Source organism: Stegastes partitus, unplaced genomic scaffold (genome assembly GCF_000690725.1).
Source record: "Stegastes partitus isolate 25-593 unplaced genomic scaffold, Stegastes_partitus-1.0.2 Scaffold1265, whole genome shotgun sequence".
NCBI lineage: Eukaryota > Metazoa > Chordata > Actinopteri > Pomacentridae > Stegastes > Stegastes partitus.
Window position 1 is genome coordinate 100,613 of NW_007578996.1, and position 18,337 is coordinate 118,949.

The 18,337-nt window shown below is 38.8% G+C and overlaps 1 protein-coding gene across 3 annotated transcripts in view; it reads right to left on the bottom strand.

The window, feature by feature from the left end:
• Nucleotides 1-504: 504 nt before the first annotated feature.
• Nucleotides 505-18,337, bottom strand: part of col6a4a (collagen, type VI, alpha 4a) — a 93,568-nt gene continuing 75,735 nt past the window's right edge. For 2 of the 3 annotated variants that reach the window (XM_008297971.1, XM_008297969.1), the window contains 12 exons: nt 18,225-18,287; nt 17,185-17,220; nt 17,052-17,088; nt 16,937-16,948; nt 14,336-14,829; nt 12,478-12,574; nt 10,270-10,923; nt 8,982-9,069; nt 7,320-7,459; nt 4,393-4,563; nt 2,947-2,994; nt 505-1,586 (listed from right to left, as the gene is read on the bottom strand). In XM_008297971.1, the coding sequence (XP_008296193.1) occupies nt 1,411-1,586; nt 2,947-2,994; nt 4,393-4,563; nt 7,320-7,459; nt 8,982-9,069; nt 10,270-10,923; nt 12,478-12,574; nt 14,336-14,829; nt 16,937-16,948; nt 17,052-17,088; nt 17,185-17,220; nt 18,225-18,287 (2,016 nt within the window). In that variant the 3' untranslated portion in view covers nt 505-1,410. The remainder of the gene's footprint in view (nt 1,587-2,946; nt 2,995-4,392; nt 4,564-7,319; nt 7,460-8,981; nt 9,070-10,269; nt 10,924-12,477; nt 12,575-14,335; nt 14,830-16,936; nt 16,949-17,051; nt 17,089-17,184; nt 17,221-18,224; nt 18,288-18,337) is intronic. The other variant, XM_008297970.1, reaches the window with a different exon arrangement.

Genomic DNA, 18,337 nt, shown 5'->3' on the forward strand with positions numbered 1-18,337 from the left:
CTTGAAAACGTTTCACTTCTCATCCAAGAGGCTTCTTCAGGTCTAACTGATTAATGGGGAGTTACAGAATTTATAGTCCCTCCAGCTCACATGGCTCATGGCTCATTAAGGGCCCAGGACTCACATGCCTGAAGAAAAGTCCAGTTGAATTCTACTGAAGCTCCTACGATTACCATGACCTGGATGACGAAGAATCCCACATGTTGCCATTAATGCTTTGTTTTCGTTTAGAAAACTACCACCACACAGACTTCATTACATTTCAGTTATATTCTGTTGTGCATGAGGCCCAAATTGTATCGATACTTGCAGTAAAAGGCAGTAAGTATTAGGGCTGCAACTATCAATTATTTTCAATGACAAACAACTTGTCATTACTTTCTCGATTTATTGATCAGTTGTTTGGTCTCTGAAAGTGGATCAGTGTTTATTGATAAAGATATTCTGTTTACTGTCATAGAGGAGGAAACAAACCAGAACATATTTACATGCAAGACGCTGCAATGACAGAATTTAGACTGCTTTAATAAAAAATTACTCAAACTGATGAATCCATAATTAGAATCGCTGATTCATTTAATAATTGACCTCTGTTCTCTGAAAGCTCTGATTGGGATTTGTGGATGGTAAAATCCTGAATCATGTCTTAAGTCTTTCTTGATTTTGTCCAGTTGAGTCTGTAGCCAATAAGTCAGCGTTTACACGGACTGAAGTTCAGGCAAGAAGGATGTCCAAAGAGTTTTGTTTCCTGAATGCCTGTCTCATCCTCAGAGCTTAAAGCATCATCGTTAAAACTAACATATCACTGTATATTCTGAAATCAACCTGAACATCTGAGAGCTGTGTATAGCGTATGATTTAAAATGTAAGACTAATGTTACAAATTTTACTATAAACTAAATAAAGAAACTCATTCTGCAACACTCTTACCAGTAACACTCTTTAATGTCGGCCATTTCTGCTGTGATTCCTTCAAACATTAAATTCAAGTCTCAACAATCGTGTTTTTTTTCATCACCCGCTTTGTAAAAAATAGCACCTGTTCTGGAGAAAATACAAAAAGAATCTGGAATAAAAGTTAAACAGCTGTGAAGAGTGTCGGCCGTGTGGAGTCCAGCAGCAGAAAGCTGAGCTGTGAGGGGATCAAACATGCATGTCCAGGGTAGAAACAAAGACGGAGGCGACTCTTCCTGCAGATGAATGACTGGAAGCTCCTCAGTGAGCAGCAGCGGATGGAACAGTTTCCCTGAAGGCAGTAAAGAGTGTAACTGTCCGCCACAGCCAGCTGCACTTACAGAGTTCGTACAGTCACCTCGACCCTTTCCCTTGAAGACGCGTGTTTCCTGAAGTTTTCCTGATACATTATGAGCGTACAGCTGCGGTTTCTGTTCCTCCTCCTCCTCCTCCTCCTCACCGACTCTTCGTCAGACACAGGTTCTCGCACTCCTCCTGCGTCTTGAAGCGGTTCTCGTTGCCGCCACAGCCGCCGTACCAGAACCGAGCGCATTCGTTCTGCTCGGTGTCGAAGAACCACATCATGCTGTAGTTCTGGCAGCTGCCCTGGTCCTGGCTGAGGAAGCAGGCGTCTGGACAGAGACACAGTGAGCAGAAAGGTGAAGATACGATTAAATCACTTCTAAACAGGTGGTGAATGCGGGTTTTCTGTAAACATCTTCAAAATCAGCTGAAGCACAGAACCTCGGCTAGGAGTGGACATGGATTTAGGTGAATACAAGGTCTCCGAAATGCTTCAGTGTTCATAAAATGGAGCAGCTGGAACAAAAATCTATAAGGCAAGTCTATCAGTCTTAAGCTGCAGCTGTTATTGTCTGTTTATTCCACATTTAGTTTGTACAATGACACTAAAGTTTCACTGGTCAATATAATATTAAAAGGAATACTAGATGCAAAATGGCCACAACGGGATGCAAACCACTGAAGAAATCCAAAATCGACACAAACACATGCTCACAGAAATAAAAGCAAAATGAAAGAGGCACAAAATTACTAGAAACTAAAAGACAGAAAGAGAGGCCATAACAATGCAAACAGAAAACCTCGAGCCACAAAACACTGACAAAGACGTACAAAAAGAGCATAAAGAGACGTAAATCTGAACTGAAAGCTGCTGTTTAGACCGGGGCAGACAGCTACCAGACTGTAGCAGCTCTGATGAAGTAACAGAGCGGTGTTTGAAGGTCAGGTAGCAGAAGTTACTGAGAACACCTGAATAGTTCACCTGTTCATGTCAATGCAGCTGGAACTGATTCTGCTGTCAGTGCTAGGCTAATGCTAACACTGAGAGGTTAGCTATGCCTGCAGCGTAACTAACTTTCTGTTCTAACTGACAGACACATCTCTCTACCGGAGAAACAACCTGCAAAAACTGAACAAGAAGCACAGCGATCAACACAAATCAGGACATTAGCTGCTTTCACAGTAGCTAAGGCTATGCTAACAGCTAGCAGCTAAGTTAGGAGGCAGCTACAGATTATCCTGAAAGTAACAATGCTTTACGATTTGGGCCTTAGTGGGCAATAAAACTGACAGAATAGAGAAAGAATAATAAAACAGAGAAGAGAAGCAGACAGGACTACAGGAGACAAACGGTTATTGATCTCAATCAAGTGATCGATCAGTAAAACGGGGAGCATCCCACTGTCACCTGTCACTCTGATGTCATCGCTCCTGCTTCTATGGTACATATTCAGTTATAATAATCAATATTAATGAAGTCATGAATTACGGTTTCCTGCTATCACAGGCTATTAATACATAATATTTAATGTATGCAGGCTCAAAATATTGGTTATTGGTTGTTCTTGGTTACCAATAATTAGTATCAGGTAAGAGCTACAAGACGAGAACAGGTCAGTCTGGTTCTTTAAAAATAGTGTTTGTGAATCTCGATGAGCTGAAATAATGAAGCAGTGGAGTAGTTTTTACCTTTAGAGATGAAGCTGGCGAGCTGCGTCTTTAGTACGACGTTCGGACCTGTGAGAGGAGACAGAGTCATCATCATCATCATCATCATCATCATCATCATCATCATCATCATCATCATCATCATCATCACACCCACGGTGACACCTGTAGCAGCTCACTGAGGTTTCATATAGCCTGTTATCATTCACTTCATGAGTCTGAACAGCAGCTTCACCATCAAACATTAAATGTGTTTCAGTGGTTTTTAAGAAAGACGTGATATAATATATGAGGTCAGGCTCCATGAAATGACAAAAGTGAGATTCAGTAAGTTAGTCTCCTTCTAAATATTAAAGCTGTCCACATGCACAGATCCTGAATTGACCACAAAGAGAAAAAAATAGACATTGAGGCCACAATTTTGTACACTTGAGGTACAATTTGTTGACATGTTTGGATTAATTCACTCACTAGATATCGTCTAGAGAAAGGTTTTCTATGAATAAAAGTTGATGAAAACAACAAAATAAAAAAAAAATCATCAATTTTGCAAAAACAAAATTGTCCCTCCCTCTTTTGACTTGTCTGATAAGAGCTGATATGGATGGGATGGAAACAGCTTTTTCTGAATGACATGACGACAGATCAGCTGTCACACCTGAGCGAGCTCTCTGCACTTTTCACTGTAGATGGACAAAGTCTGGTTTCTTTCTCCTCCTTCTTTCAGCTTGTTTTTAGCAGTTAGCAAACAGCTGGGTTTGTTTTCTTCTACTTGGTTTACTGCAGCACCACTGTCTGAAAACAGCAAAGTTTATTCACTCCATAGTTTTCTTAGTTTATTATTATTATTTTAAAAATATTAATACTTTTCTTCAATTTAAAATTTACAGCTACACAGAAACACTGCTGATTTTGATACAAAGAATAAGGAGGTCTGTTGGTGTTTTTTTTGTTGTTGTTGTTTTGTTTTTTTACATTAGGACCATTACAAACAATCTGATTTATGTGTTGTAGTAAACCAGCAGGACAGGGTTTCTGTGCAGCTGAGCTCTGCTGTTCTGGCTCTCTTTGTAAAACACACACTCAATCAAAACACAGGAACAAATTGTACTTCGCCTGCATGCAAAGAGGTATTTTGAGCACTCAGTGTACTAAAACGTGGCCTTCATGTGATCTACTGAGGAGCTACATGCACCAACATCTTGTCAGGACACTGTTTTCTATCCTGCTGCTCCACATGCATCCAAAGTTGTTTATAAAGGTGTGAGTTCCCTGGTTAGATCTTTAAACCTGCTGTAATTACTGAGTAAGAGAAAGTGTGGAGTTAAAGGAAAGTTTGCAGCAGGACATCAGACAAACGCTACAGTTACAAGACGACACACATTAGATCCAGTTAGTGTGAAACAGTCAGTTAGTGGTTCCACAGAGATGCTTCAGTTGGCGCTCTGCGGTGCAGTCAGGACTTACTGTGGGCGACACATGTCCGGAAACATTCATGTTCTGTGTTAAAGCGGTTGGCGTTGCCTCCGCAACCGCCGTACCAGAAGGGAGAGCATGCACCGATGTGTTTGTCAAAGAACCATACTTGGACAAAGTCGGCACACTGGATGCCAGAGTCAGAATCCAGCTGACACCGGGCTGAAAGCAGAACACACACATTTACTGCACACGAACAGTACAGTCGTCCAAGCAGCAGCTCCCCAACACCGACACACACACAGAGGTTCACTTCATCTCCAGACGTTACAATCGTTGTCTACTGGTTCAACTGGAAGATGCAGCGTTTCCCCTGAATCTATTTAACTAAACTCAACATCTGCTGGGAGTGTCCTTCAAACTAACCAACGTCAAACTGATAACACAGCAGACACACAAAAATGACTCGAAACAACCACTAAGAGCAACAACACAGCTACAAAGACACAAGAGATGCAAATCAACCACAGAGAAACAAATACAGACACAAAATGAACACAGACGAACGCAAAATTAGTGCAAAGACAAACAAAATGAGAAAGAAAGATTGAAACTGACGCAAAATGAACAACACAAGAAACATAAAGACATACAAAATTAGCCACAAAACAGCAACAAAGACAAAAGACCTGAAAGAGATGCAAACAGACCACAGAAAGACACAAAATCAACACTTAAAGATGCTAATTCAATGCCGACAGAGACACACAACAGTAAAGAAACACAAAATGACTCGAAACAAACAAGAGATACAAAACAGCAGCAAAAATGCTCAAATAAACCAGAGAGTCATTAAAACTGTCTAAAACGAGACTCAAATAAACAAACACATCCAAAAGCATCAACACAACAAGCAAAGACCCACAAAATTACTCAAAACCTATAACAAAGAGCTACAAAACAGCAACAAAGACGCAAAAAGACTAGAAATAGACGCAAATAACACAAACCCATAAAAAAATGTAGGAGGCAAAATGATCAAAAAGGGATACAAACTGAGTAAGAGACACAAAATGAACACAAAAAAATGCAAAACCAACAGTCCAACAAACACACAGACACAGAATTAACCAGAACAGAAAACCGATGCTAACCTAACGCAAGCAGAGACACACTACAACAGGACGCACAAAAATATTCACTAAAAAACACCAAAAGCTACAAAATGGCCACAAAAAAGACAAACAACTACAAAGACACGAAAAAAGAAACAAATCAACCACATAGAGGACAAACCAAACGCAAAGAGACTCAAAATAAACACACATAAATGCAAAATTACCGCAAAGACAGACAAAATGACCAGAAAGAGATTAAAACTGACTAAAGGTGACGCAAAAAGAACACAACAACTAACGAGTACACAAAATGACTTCTTTGGTGTTGAGATGGTTTAACGCAGCAACGTCTCACTCATTTACTGAACGTTTACTGAAAGTCGTCACCGAACTAACGGACACCAAACTGATCAACCAACAGCAAAGACACACAGATTGAACACAAGGCACTGACACAGGGGAAACACGGGATTTCCAACTGACATTTAGCATCATCGTTGGCATAAAAACACCCCCAAAAACTCCATAGAGCAACAACTGTGGGATGCAGGTGTTGCGAAACGCTGCTGCAGGAGAACACATGCAGTCTGATCACATCATCACAACACAGACGACACAGTGTTAATGTCAAATACAACGCGTGTGACAAATAAGCAGAAATATGAAACATGCACTCGGCTGACAGGAGAACATCTGTCCAGCTGAGGGAGAGAAAAGAAGCTGAACACACTGAAAACCAAACATCTGAACTCTGTCGGCTGCTTTACTGACGAACGTCTGAATGAAGAAAAAAAAAGTGTTTTCTCACATTTATTGGTTTTCATTTGCTCTCCTGTTTATGCTTGTCTGTTCAATTACGGAACATTTTAAACAGCAGCCATTACTACGTCACCCGACATTTAAATATTGTTAATTATGATTACACTAACTTATTTAAATAGTAAGGCTCAAATCCCACAGTGTTGTTATTATTCATGGAGAATAACCAACTACAGTGGTGACAAGGCAAAAATACACCTAAAAACCCAACAAATCCAAAAACTCCTGGATTCTGTGTGAGCAACTTTAAATGCTATATTTATTTTATGTTGTGTTTTTGTTTGTTTGTCGTATTTTACTATTGTTGTATTACATATATTTCATTGTTTTTTTTAAAATGTTGTCCTGCAGAACGCTGTAACCTGTTACAATTAAACTGAAATTAAACTTTCGAAGCCAATCGTCCTCAAAAAACTCAAAAATTACAAAAAAAAGTCCAAAATGAAAAAGAAAATCTAAAATGACTTAAAAAATGTCTGAAATGTCAAAGATTATTATTATTTTATCATATTTGTCACATCATTTAATACATATTTTATTTTTTCCTGCAGAATGTGCTCATCTTTCAAAATTTAAGTAAAAATTAAATCCAGAGTTTTGTGGTCAGGTCTTAAAATTGAAAAAAGACTGAAAAATAGCTGTAATTGTGTTACGAACAAGAAGTTCAACTTTTGCCACTACAGTGATATTTATGGTATGATTTAAGTAAAAATAAGTAATTTATGTAATTGGGATTAAAACCCCATAAATATGCTAAAAAATATATGACTTTACTTGACTGTGACATATTAAGGTTGTTTGTTTTCCTTTCATATTGTTTTTAATCATACTTTATTCTATTTATCTGTTTTATTTTGTCCGACAGAATGCGCTCATCTGTTAAAAACCCCTCTGATAAGTTAAATCAGCTGAGACGATTTTTCACGAGTGTTGCTGATTCTGACTGCGCATCAGTTGTGCAGCTTGTAGCTGGTGTCTGGTTTTATGTGCTCTGCTGTCAGGTCTGATTTTGTGTGTTCGGTCCGAGTGAGTGTTTTTCACCGCTGAGATGGAGTCTCTGTTCGTCTCCTCTGGTCAGAGTCTCGATGATGTCCAGCTGTCCAGTCTGAGTCTGTCCTCGGTGCTCCTGAAACGTCTCCTCCTCCTCCTCTTCCTCCTCCTCCAGCTCAACAGGGCCCTGACTGGACACACAGCACAAACACATTCAAGTTAGTTTAACTGGACCGGCCTGCAGAGGACGAAGCTGACGGTCAGAAAACAGAGCAAGACTCAAAATGATGGTGTCTTTAAATTTGTCTTTTTGTTTCAACAAGACAAAATAGGACAAGCTACAAAAAGACGAGATACGATGGGACAATACGAGACAAGATAAAATGAGACAAGATCAAAATAAGATAAGCTAAGACAAGACAAACAAGATTAGATAAGACAAAAAAAAGGAAAAACAAAGTTAGATAAGACCAGACAAAAAAGGACAAGAAAAGATAGGACAAGATTATGATGAGATAAAACGAGACCACATAAGATTAGATGAGACAAAACAAGTTTAAGACGAAATAAAATAAAATAAAACAAGACAAGATAAAGACAAGACAAGAGAACACAAAAGAAAATGACATACAAGATTAGATGGAGACAAGATAAGGCAAGCTAAGATAAAAAAAGATAGGACAAACAAGACAAGATAAGAGGAGATAAGATAAAACTAAATCAAACAAGACAAGATACAACAAGACGAGATTAAGACAAAGACAAGATAAGACAAGACAAGATACAAAAAGATAAAACAAGACGACTAGATTGAGATAAAACAAGATAAGGCAAGCTAAGATAAAACATGATAAGATAAGACAAAACAAGACACAACAAGATAAGATGAGACAAAACAAGAAAGATAAAACAAAATAAAACAAGAAAAAAATACAGCAGGAAATCACACAACAAGACAAGATAAAACAATATAAGCCAAACAAGAACAAGACAAGACTAGATAAAACAAAATAAGACAATCTAAGATAAGAGGAGATAAGATGAGACTAAACAAGATAAGATCAAACTAAATAAAACAAGACAAGATACGACAAGATTGAGATAAAGACAAGATAAGACACGACAAGACTAGAGTAAGAAAAGGTAAAACAAGATAGGATAAGACAAGATAAAGTAGGACAAGATAAAATGAGATAAGACAAGATTAAGATTAGACAAGACAAAATAAAATAACATAAGGACAAGTGAAAATAAGATGAGACAAATTAGGAAAACTAAAACAAGATAAGAAAATGCAAAATAAGACAAGATAAGACAAATTAGGACAAGGTACAACACAAGACAACACAAGACAAGAAGACGTCAGATAACATAAGACAAGACAGGATAAAACAAGACACAACTTTAATAATCTAAAAGAAAATTCTTTGGCCAGATGTTGCTCAGAAACAAAATGACACAACATTAAGAAATGCAGTGACCAGCAGAAAAGCAATAAGTTATATGTGCGACACATTATTGAAAATAAAATAACTAACATAACGCTACAGAACAGAGAGAAACAAGTAGAGAAATATCACACGTGGTAATGACATATTGCACATTATGTTGACTAAACTGCCTTAAACTCACAGGTTTTCACTTTACTGTCAAAGAGGACAAAACAAACAGCAAATAATGACATTTCAAAAGGTGGATATCATGCTGTCTTACCCCGTTATGAATATCTGTCCTCCACCTTGGCTGCTCAGCTGATCACATGTCCGTTTTAAAGCGGGAGGAGGATACGTGTTCATTCCCTCTGAAATACACAAATAAATCCATGCATTTAGAGGATCATTTTGCTTCATTTCAGCCTGCTGTGTTTGTCATTAATGTGTGACCTGATTCCCAATATTTTCATCCACTGGTTTGGTTCCATGTGTGACTTTCTAAAATTCAGCAGCTAAATGTGTCGGTTGTTCAAAAACACCCACAATTAGTCATGAATTACTTAAAATCTGTCCATAATAAAACAACAATAAAAACTGTCCACAATAGCTTGAAACCTATTGAAAATGACTAACGTGTGGTGTAAAACTATTAAAACCATGTCCAAAATGACCACACTGTACAAAATAATAAAGAAACATCCAAACTGACCCAAATAATGTCCAGAACTTCTTAGAAATTTTCAAAAATAACTAAAATATTGTCTAAACTAGCTTGACACGTATCACAAACAGCTCAGAAATGGTCTGAAATGACTAAAAAGCAATATGATTGACATTAGCCTGTTCAATATGTCTCAGAAATCGTCCCAAAATAATTAAAAACCCATTAGAGACCTATCCAATAATATTCTAAAACTACAATAATCATGTACAAAATTCATCAAAACATGTCAAAAAAACAAACAAACAACAACTAAGAAACCTTCCAAAATAATGTGAAACCTAAATGACCTAAGAGAACTGAAAAAACATTCAAACTGACACAAATCTGTCAAAATGATCAATGTTTTTCCAAAATGACTCAACAGTGGTCCAAAGAAACTTAAAATTTGTCCAAAATTACTTTTACATTTTTTTAAAGTGACTTGAAAATAGTCCAAAATTACTTAAAATCTATTGAAAATCACTGAAAAATAATTAAGAATGTGTCAAAACTGGCCCAACCCTGTAAATAATGATTACTACATTGTCCAAAATGACTTGAAACCTGTTGAAAATTATTTAAAATGACAAAAACTTGTAGAAAAGTACAAGTGCTCAGGATGCAGTTGAGTGTTAATAAATGATCTGTTTCTGGTTATTATTATTAAAGCATTATAATGTGAGCAGCATTTCAATGATATAGTGGTAAAATGTGGAGTTCAGTATTTTATAATTTAAATTATTTGTGCTTTGAAGCTTTTGAATAAATTATATATATTATTATAAATTTTGCAGTTCTGAACACTGGAACATAAATGTTTATAGGAGGTAATGTGAAGTGAACTCAGAGCAGAGTGACTTCTTACTGCTGAGGGTGGACAGGAAGACTCTGAAGAAGCGCTGGGCGTAGCCCTGCTCGCCGGCCTTCAGCCTGCTGACGTGGATCAGGTGCTGCTGTAGGGGCAGACTAGCCAGCTCCTCCACCTGCGTCCGGTTGTAGTGATCGCCGACCGTCACCACGAACAGCGCCACCCCCTCGCACTTGGCCTTCTGGGAGACGTAGTGCAGCCTGGCCTGGTCCTCCCAGGCCGTCGAGGTTCCCACCACAGCTAGCAGAGCCTTCTTCCTGGATGGCTGGCCGGCCTTCAGCAGCACCTCCTTCAGGGTGTAGTCCAGCGTCTGTCCCAACGCAGAGGAGCCGCCCTGCTGCCGCATCTTCTGGGTCAGGTGCGTCCTCATCAGCTCCTGGTTCTGGTAGGTCTGCAGGTTGAACTCCACCTTGGCGGACCGGGCGCCGCCCTGCTGGACCACGGCCACTCGGGCCTGGTTGCCGGCCCGGCGCGGCTGAGGGCTCACAGCCAGCTGCTCCACCACAGAACCCAGAAGCTGCTGGACGCCGGCGTACTGGTCAGCCTGTATCTCCCTGGAGCTGTCAGCCACCATGACCAGGTCCACGTCCACCTCCTGAGGACGCACCGGCTCCTGGATGAAGAGGCACTCCTCTAGACGTCTGCACGGGTCTGAACAAACAACATCAGAACATTTGGTGGCTGCAGCCAGAACCTACATGAGCACTGGAGTCCTGGTGAAGATCGGACCACATTTTGGTTTTATGAAACATAGAGAAACCAAACAGACACCACAATACTGTGGCACATAATTATCTGCACATTTAGCATTTAGCACAAAGGCTAACTTCATTAACATCACTCAGAACATTAATTAACCCACATGTTTTGTTTTAAAATTAGCCAAAACTTACTCCATTTCTCATAGCAAGAAACTGCAGAAACAGGAGGAATTGTCATATTTTCTACTTTCAGACAGCCACTGAACGCAACATGTGCGATATATGTCATCTTATTCTCACTGAAAAATTTGCCATGCATAAACAATTTAGTCAGACCAGATTCTGTGAAGATTCTGCTCTTCGATGCAACCATGAAGCCATCACTGACTCAGTTGTGACCAACAGTCACATGACAAAATACAGAGCGTTTTCGGCTGAACTACAAGCGTAAACATTTGCCTTCAAAGATTAACTCATTGATTACGGACTATTTCACTTTTCTGCATTCTCTTCGCTCCCTGCCCAGCCGCTCTCGTGCCTCTCCACTGCCCTGCTTTGACATCCTGCTAGTGTTGCAAACACCTGCATCGCACCGAGCGCTGGTGTGTGAAGCAATTACTCCACTGATTAGCGACAGAGAAGCGAGGAGACAAATATGGAAACTACGTAAAAATGTAAATAGTTAAGTATCTGTAGTATGTGGAGCCTCCATTCTATTCATGTGTGTGACATCCATGGACACTTTGAAAAAAAGTTGGACATGTTGATTCTTGGCTTTCTACATTTTTGTGAATTACATTTTCAGAAACAAATTAAACTTTGTTTATGAATAATACATTGCTAAATATTACAAGTTGTCCTCAGCAACTTCTTAAAAACAATATCCAAACATAGAAAAAGTTGTTCAGAATTACAAAAACCTGTCCAACATGACTCAAAATGTACCTTAAATGACTTAAAAATTGTTCACATCAACACAAAATTCGACCAAAATGACAAAAGTGACTGAAAAATGGTCAAAAATTACTCGAAACCTGGCCACAATTATGGAAAACTGTCCAAAATATTAAAAAATGGTTCAAAAAGATAGAAAATGTGTTCAAAATGCTTGCAAGTGTTCATAATGACTCAAAAACTGTCCAAAATGACTCAAAGTCTGTCCTAAATGACTTAAACACTGACCAAAATTACAAAAAGCTGTCAAATATAACTCAAAAATGTTCACAGGTTACACACAGAAAGTTTCCCAAATGACTGGAAATGGCCCAAACAACAAAAACACTTTCAAAATGACACAAAACTGTATATATCAATTTAAAAATTGTACAAAATTCTTCAAAAATCGTCCAAAATGACTTCATCTTTCAAAATGACTCACAACATTCAGAATGGCAAAAATGTAACCTGGAGTTTGTCAAGAGTGAAGGGTGTGAAACAGAAACAGATGGCATCTGACAACAGTAAATCTTCATGATTTAAAATGAGCTGGAGGCTTGTTTCTTACCATAACAGATTGCACAGTTCTTGATCTTCCTCAGGTCAGCAGCTTGGTCCTGCTGCCTCCTCAGCACCGTGAAGATAGAGTTTCCAGTATCGTCAACCTGAGAGCAAATAGCAGCTAGTATCACACAGCTCTGAGCTACAATATTAGGAAAGTAATCTACAGATTCTTCCAATTTATTGCCACAACTTAACATCTCAATCAGAAAAACTGTCAGCGAGTTTAAAAGGCATATTTTCTATACAAAAATCCCTTAAAATCATTTTATTCTACATGTCTCATTTAGAAATTTGCTCTTAGATATTTTGCAAAAAATTAAAAATCCTTTGTTTCTCTGCATCAAGTGAGGAAAAATGAGACAGGAGCAAAGAAAAATAATGAGTTCAGAGGGTTCAACATCCTGACGTGCTGATGTTTGGTTGATAGTTTCAGTATCACTTTTCAAGATCAGCTACAGGTTTAAACACTGAAGAAGTGTTTTTGGCAGTGAATCTAAAAGAAGAAAGAATGAAGTCGTGTTTGAAACCAAACAAGGATAAAGAGCTGCTCTGATGTTTAGCGTTGCTGTTTGGAGTGCTGAAGCATTAACAATAATCTGTCAGTTTGTCAGAGTCCCAATGAAGCATGGGGGGACGCTCACAGTCATCCTCCTGATCCAGATGTTCTCACTTGGTGTGACTGAACTGAATTCAATTAAATGAGCTGCTTTGATCTGAACCCTCTGAACCCCAAAATCTGGGTCTGAAAAGCATCTTATCTTTAAAAAAACAAAAAACAAAAAAAACATCCCTTTAGATGTCTGGACTCCTCACTTTATCTCTAAAGTGGGTCTCTGTCTGCAGGAGTTTCCATGTCTGACTTTCTAAAACTCAGCTGCAAAACATAATGACCGATTATCTCATGGACTACTGTGAGGACATTCGCAGGTCATAAAAGTTTGTCAGTTGTCCTCAAAAACCTTAAAAATAAATAACATTGTCCTGACTTGTCCAAAACGATTCAAAATTTGTTAAAAACGACAAACAGTTGTTCAAAAGTTAATATGAAATCTTAAAAATCCACAAACTTGTTCAAAATGCTTCAGTAGTTGGACAAAATGACAAACACTTATCAAAATTACTCAGAAATTTGTCCACAAAATTACTAAAAACTTGTCTACAATGCCAAAAAATAAAGTAAAATTCCCTCCAAAACTGTGTACAACATAATGTAATATAGATTTCACTTCTCAATATAAACCTGGTTTAAATCTGGACCTCTTTGATTGTGGTCTATGTGTGCCAAACAGTGATTTCCCCCCCCTTTTTTTTTTTTTGGCATTTTCCCAAATATAATAAAGATCTCACAAATTTGAAAGTAGGTTTCAGACAGCATTAAGGGTTTACCCAAAATTTCTTACACAATTTAGAGTCATTTAAAGTGCGAAAAAAATGGCAAATTGAAGGTTAAATCCAGTTTTGAGATTTTCCCCTCAAGGTAAAAAGATCCCAAGATACTTGAATTGATTCACTTTGGGCAGTGCCTGGGAACAAGGGAAAGGAACAATCTTGTGGCTACCAGCGGAGAAGCCCAGACTGGGAGAAGGTTACGGTTTAATGACACTAACAGAATCACATCGTCTGCAAAGAGGCCAACAAACTGAACTCTCTCCTCCCCACAGCTGCACCTTTACATCCAATTCAGGCGTTAATGTGACATACATCTAAATCAGGAGTTTGGCTTTAAGAAATTCACACAATAAAGGGGTCAGAACATCCAAACACGGGTTTATTCTGAGGAGAAGCTTCAGGGAAAACAAAAGCAGACACTAAACCTGACCACTGATCAACTAAGTCTGAACGGTCGATGCTTTGAACCTTACCGCCAATGCTTGTCTGATAGCAGGGGTGTTCGTCAGAGAGATGACCGCTGGGACAATGTTGAGCCCCCGGTACTCCATCACGGCGCCTGGGATGTCATTCACCTCCTGCGACGGGCCATTGGAGAAGAACACCGCCACCTTCCTCATCACCATCCCTGATCGGACGCGCTTGAAGACGTTCTGAGCCACAAAGTGCATGGCGGCACCCAGATGACGCTTGTTGGACGTCCGCTCCAGTGCGATGTTCTTCACGGCGTCTTCCAGCTGAGTCTTGCGGCGGTAGTCCTGGAAGCGGATAAGGTACTTGGTGTAGGCGCTGTAACCCACCACGGCCACACGAGCGCCGCTCGGACAGTTGCTCTCTGCAATGTTGATTTCCTCCAGCAGGGCGAGGAGAGCCGAGCGCTGCCTCTCGAAGGCGGTCGGCGTCACGTCGTCGGACATGTCCAGACCGAACACCAGCTCCGTGGGGTAGGCCGGACACAGTGACTGACCTGGAAACCAACAAAGAAGAACTCATTCAGCAGAGCAGAGAAGAGACGTTTTAGAAGAACATCTGCAATCTGTGTTTGTGTAATTACATTGTGATGAGACAGAAATCCATTTTCATATATCTACAACATTATCCACAGCTTTGTCATCGTTTTGTGCCTCTTTGTGGGAAATTTGTGTCTATTTACTGTTGTTTTGTGTCTCTTTGTTGTAGATTGTGTATCTTTGTGGTCGTTTTGTGGTCGTTTTGTGTCTTTTGATCGTCTTTTTGTATCTTTGCTGTTTCATGTACATGAGGTTTCACATCTCTCTGCAGTCATTTTGTGCTTCTTTGTGGTGGTTTTGTGTCTCTGTGATGTTTTGTGCATCTTTGTAGTTGTTCTTTTGTCTCTCTGGGGTCATTTTGTGTTGCTTTGCAGTGGTTTTGTCTCTCTTTGGGTTGGTTTTGTATCTCTGAAGTTGTGTTGTGTATCTTTGTAGTCATGTGTCTCTATTTTTACTTGGTTGACTTTGGATGTGTCGACAGTGCTGAGATCCAGAGAGTGCGACACAGATTCAGGTCCAGGATGAAACATTTGTTTTGTCTAAAATTTAATCAAGTGCGGATGTTTTAAACATCTGGATGAAAAATATTCTGGATGAAAAAAATCGTGCCTGACAGGCTGCCATCTTTCTTCGGATTCAAAGATGAAACTTGGAAAACAATGAGCATATGAAATATTGTGTCACCAGATGGTGGGAAGAATTTATTTGTGTGGCTTTTATTAAATCAGGCTTCATGCAAACTGATAACTAGCAGTGAACTAGTTCTGCATGTGTTTGGTCATACAATACAGAACTAAACTAACCGCTGATGTGATTGTATAAAGCAGGGGTGTCCAAACCTGGTCCTCGAGGGCCACAATCCTGCATGTTTTAGATGTTTCCCTTTTCCAAAACACCTGATTCAAATGATCAGGATCGTTATCAAGCTTCTGCAGAGCTTGATGACGAGCTGATCATTTGAATCAGGTATGTTGGAAGAGGGAAACATCTGAAACATGCAGGATTGTGGCCCTCGAGGACCAGGATTGCCCACCCCTGATATAAAGTTATCTCAATGACTTATAAATTGTCCAAAATAACAAAATCATGCAAAATGATTTAAAAATTGTTTAAAATTAATAAAGTTTGTCCAAAATGATTCAAAATGTGTCCAATAAATGGACCAAAATGACTACAAAAACAGTCTAAAATGACTCACAAATTGTCCAAAATAAATCAAAGCTTGTAAAATATGACTCAAATTTTGTTTTAAGTGACTCAAAACTTGTCCAAAATATCTCAAAAAGTGCTCTGTGACTCAAAATCTTTTTAAAATTACAAAAACCTGTCCAACTTAATTTAAAAGTGGCTCAAAATTACTCTAAATGTGCCTAAAAAGACTCAAAAATGTCAAAAATGAATCAAAAAGTGTTTTAAAGTGATAAAAAAAACTTTTCCAATATGACCGGAAAGGGTGTAGAACTTCTTAAAATTTGTTCAAAATGACAAATTATGTCCAAAATGACTGTAGATGTGTCCACAAAGACCCAAAACATTCCCAAAATGATAATGAAGCATTAGAAATTACTTTAAAAATTTCCAAAATGCTTAAATATTGTGTATGACTATTCCTAATTTGTCCAAAATAACTTAAAACTTGTCCAAAGTGGCAATAATTGTCCACACTGACTGAAAACTTTCTCTATAAATGGTCCAAAATGACTCGCAAATGGTCCTAAATTACTCAAATGTTGTTCTATATACACACAAACCAGACACTGTGTCTTTAGACTCGCGGTCCTCTGGAATACTGTAATCCATATTAGACCTGTCTATATGAAGTGGTTTTAGATGCAGACCTGGTCTCAGGTTGTTTACATGAAGGAAGAAGCAGTAAACTCACAGATGTCGACCTCATGAGGACACAAATATCTACAAAACGTCCCAGTTGTTGAGATCTGACTGTCAGACTGAGGTAAACACTGACGACGACACCTGAGGATGGACGTCTAGGCAGCCGACTCCTCAGCAGCAGTCTGTTCTGTACTCACTGTGTTAGCCGACTGTTACAGGGGAGATACGTACCGATGGAACAAGCTGCAGGCAGAAAGACATAATTCAGAGATGAACTGCAGTTATTGGAGTAATGTTCTGCCTCCTGACGTACTGTGAGGAACTAATAGTGAGCAAAGGGACTCACCACAGTTGTCTCTGATGTAGGTGATGAGCTGACACTCCTGAGGCGACAGAGGAGACGTCACCAGTCAATACAACGGACAGGCTTGATATTTGGCTGAATGTTGGCAGATGAAGTGAATTTAGGGTGGACTTACGGTCATGCTTTTGCTTCCTGGAAGACCTCTGGGACCCTGGAAGAGAAGGAAACTTCTTTAAACTGGCTAATTCAACACCACAAATACAGTAAATGACGACTTTTCCTGATAAAACACAATTAGATAATCGGAGCTCTGAAGGTGAAACCTGCCTAAACCTAAGATTAGCTAACTGTATGTGCCACCTAAGGAAATGTAATACACTGATACTACAACAGCGTGTATGAAGTTGATCGTTTGAGATTCTCTGTGGTCAGTTTGTACATTTTTGCGGCCATTTTGTGTCTCTTTGTGGTAGTTTTGTGTGTTTGCAGTAATTGTTTTTGTCTCTGTGTGGTTAGTTTATGTCACTTAGCAGTTGTTATGCATCTCTTTACTTTGATTTTGTGTCTCTTTGTGGGCAGTTTGTGTCTCCTGGTGGCAATTTAGTGTATCTTTTTGGACATTTTGTGTCTTTTTGTAGTAAGTTTGTGTGTGGTTGTGGTCACTTTGTGTTTCTTTGCATTTCTTTATGGTGGTTTTATGGTATTTGCAGCTGTTTTGCATCTTTTTAGTGATTGTTCTGTGTCTCTGGTCATTTTGTGTGTCTTTGCAGTCCTTTTGCATCTTTTTTTTGGGTAGTGTTGTTTGTGTTTGCCCAAGTTTTATGCCTCTTTGAGGATGTTTTGTGCATCTTTTTGTCATTTTGTGCTTATTAACTCATTTTTATTTTTATATCATTATTTTTTTTTAAAATTGTTTTTACTGTTGTTATTGTCCTTTAAATGATCATATCATTATACTTTTACTGTATTTTCCGTTTAAGATGTTTTAAAATTGTTTTATACTTTGTTTTTAGCATTTTGTTTCAACTTTTGTTGTGTTTCCGTGCTTTATAAATAAAGTTGACTTGAGCTGTTTTGTGTCTTGTTTTGTGGTCATTCTGTGTCTGCAGCAATTTAGTGTCTCTTAGTGGTTTTGTATCTATTTGCAGTCAGTTTGTGTCTCTTTATGGTGGTGTTGTCTCTGTGTGGTGGTTTTGTGTCTTTAAATTAACTCACCCTGTGTCCTGCATATCCTGGATCTCCAGAAATTCCTGATTCTCCCGACCGGCCTGAGTTTCCCTGCAGCGACCAGAAACAAACATCACAGATCTGAAGCACAAACACTGTTT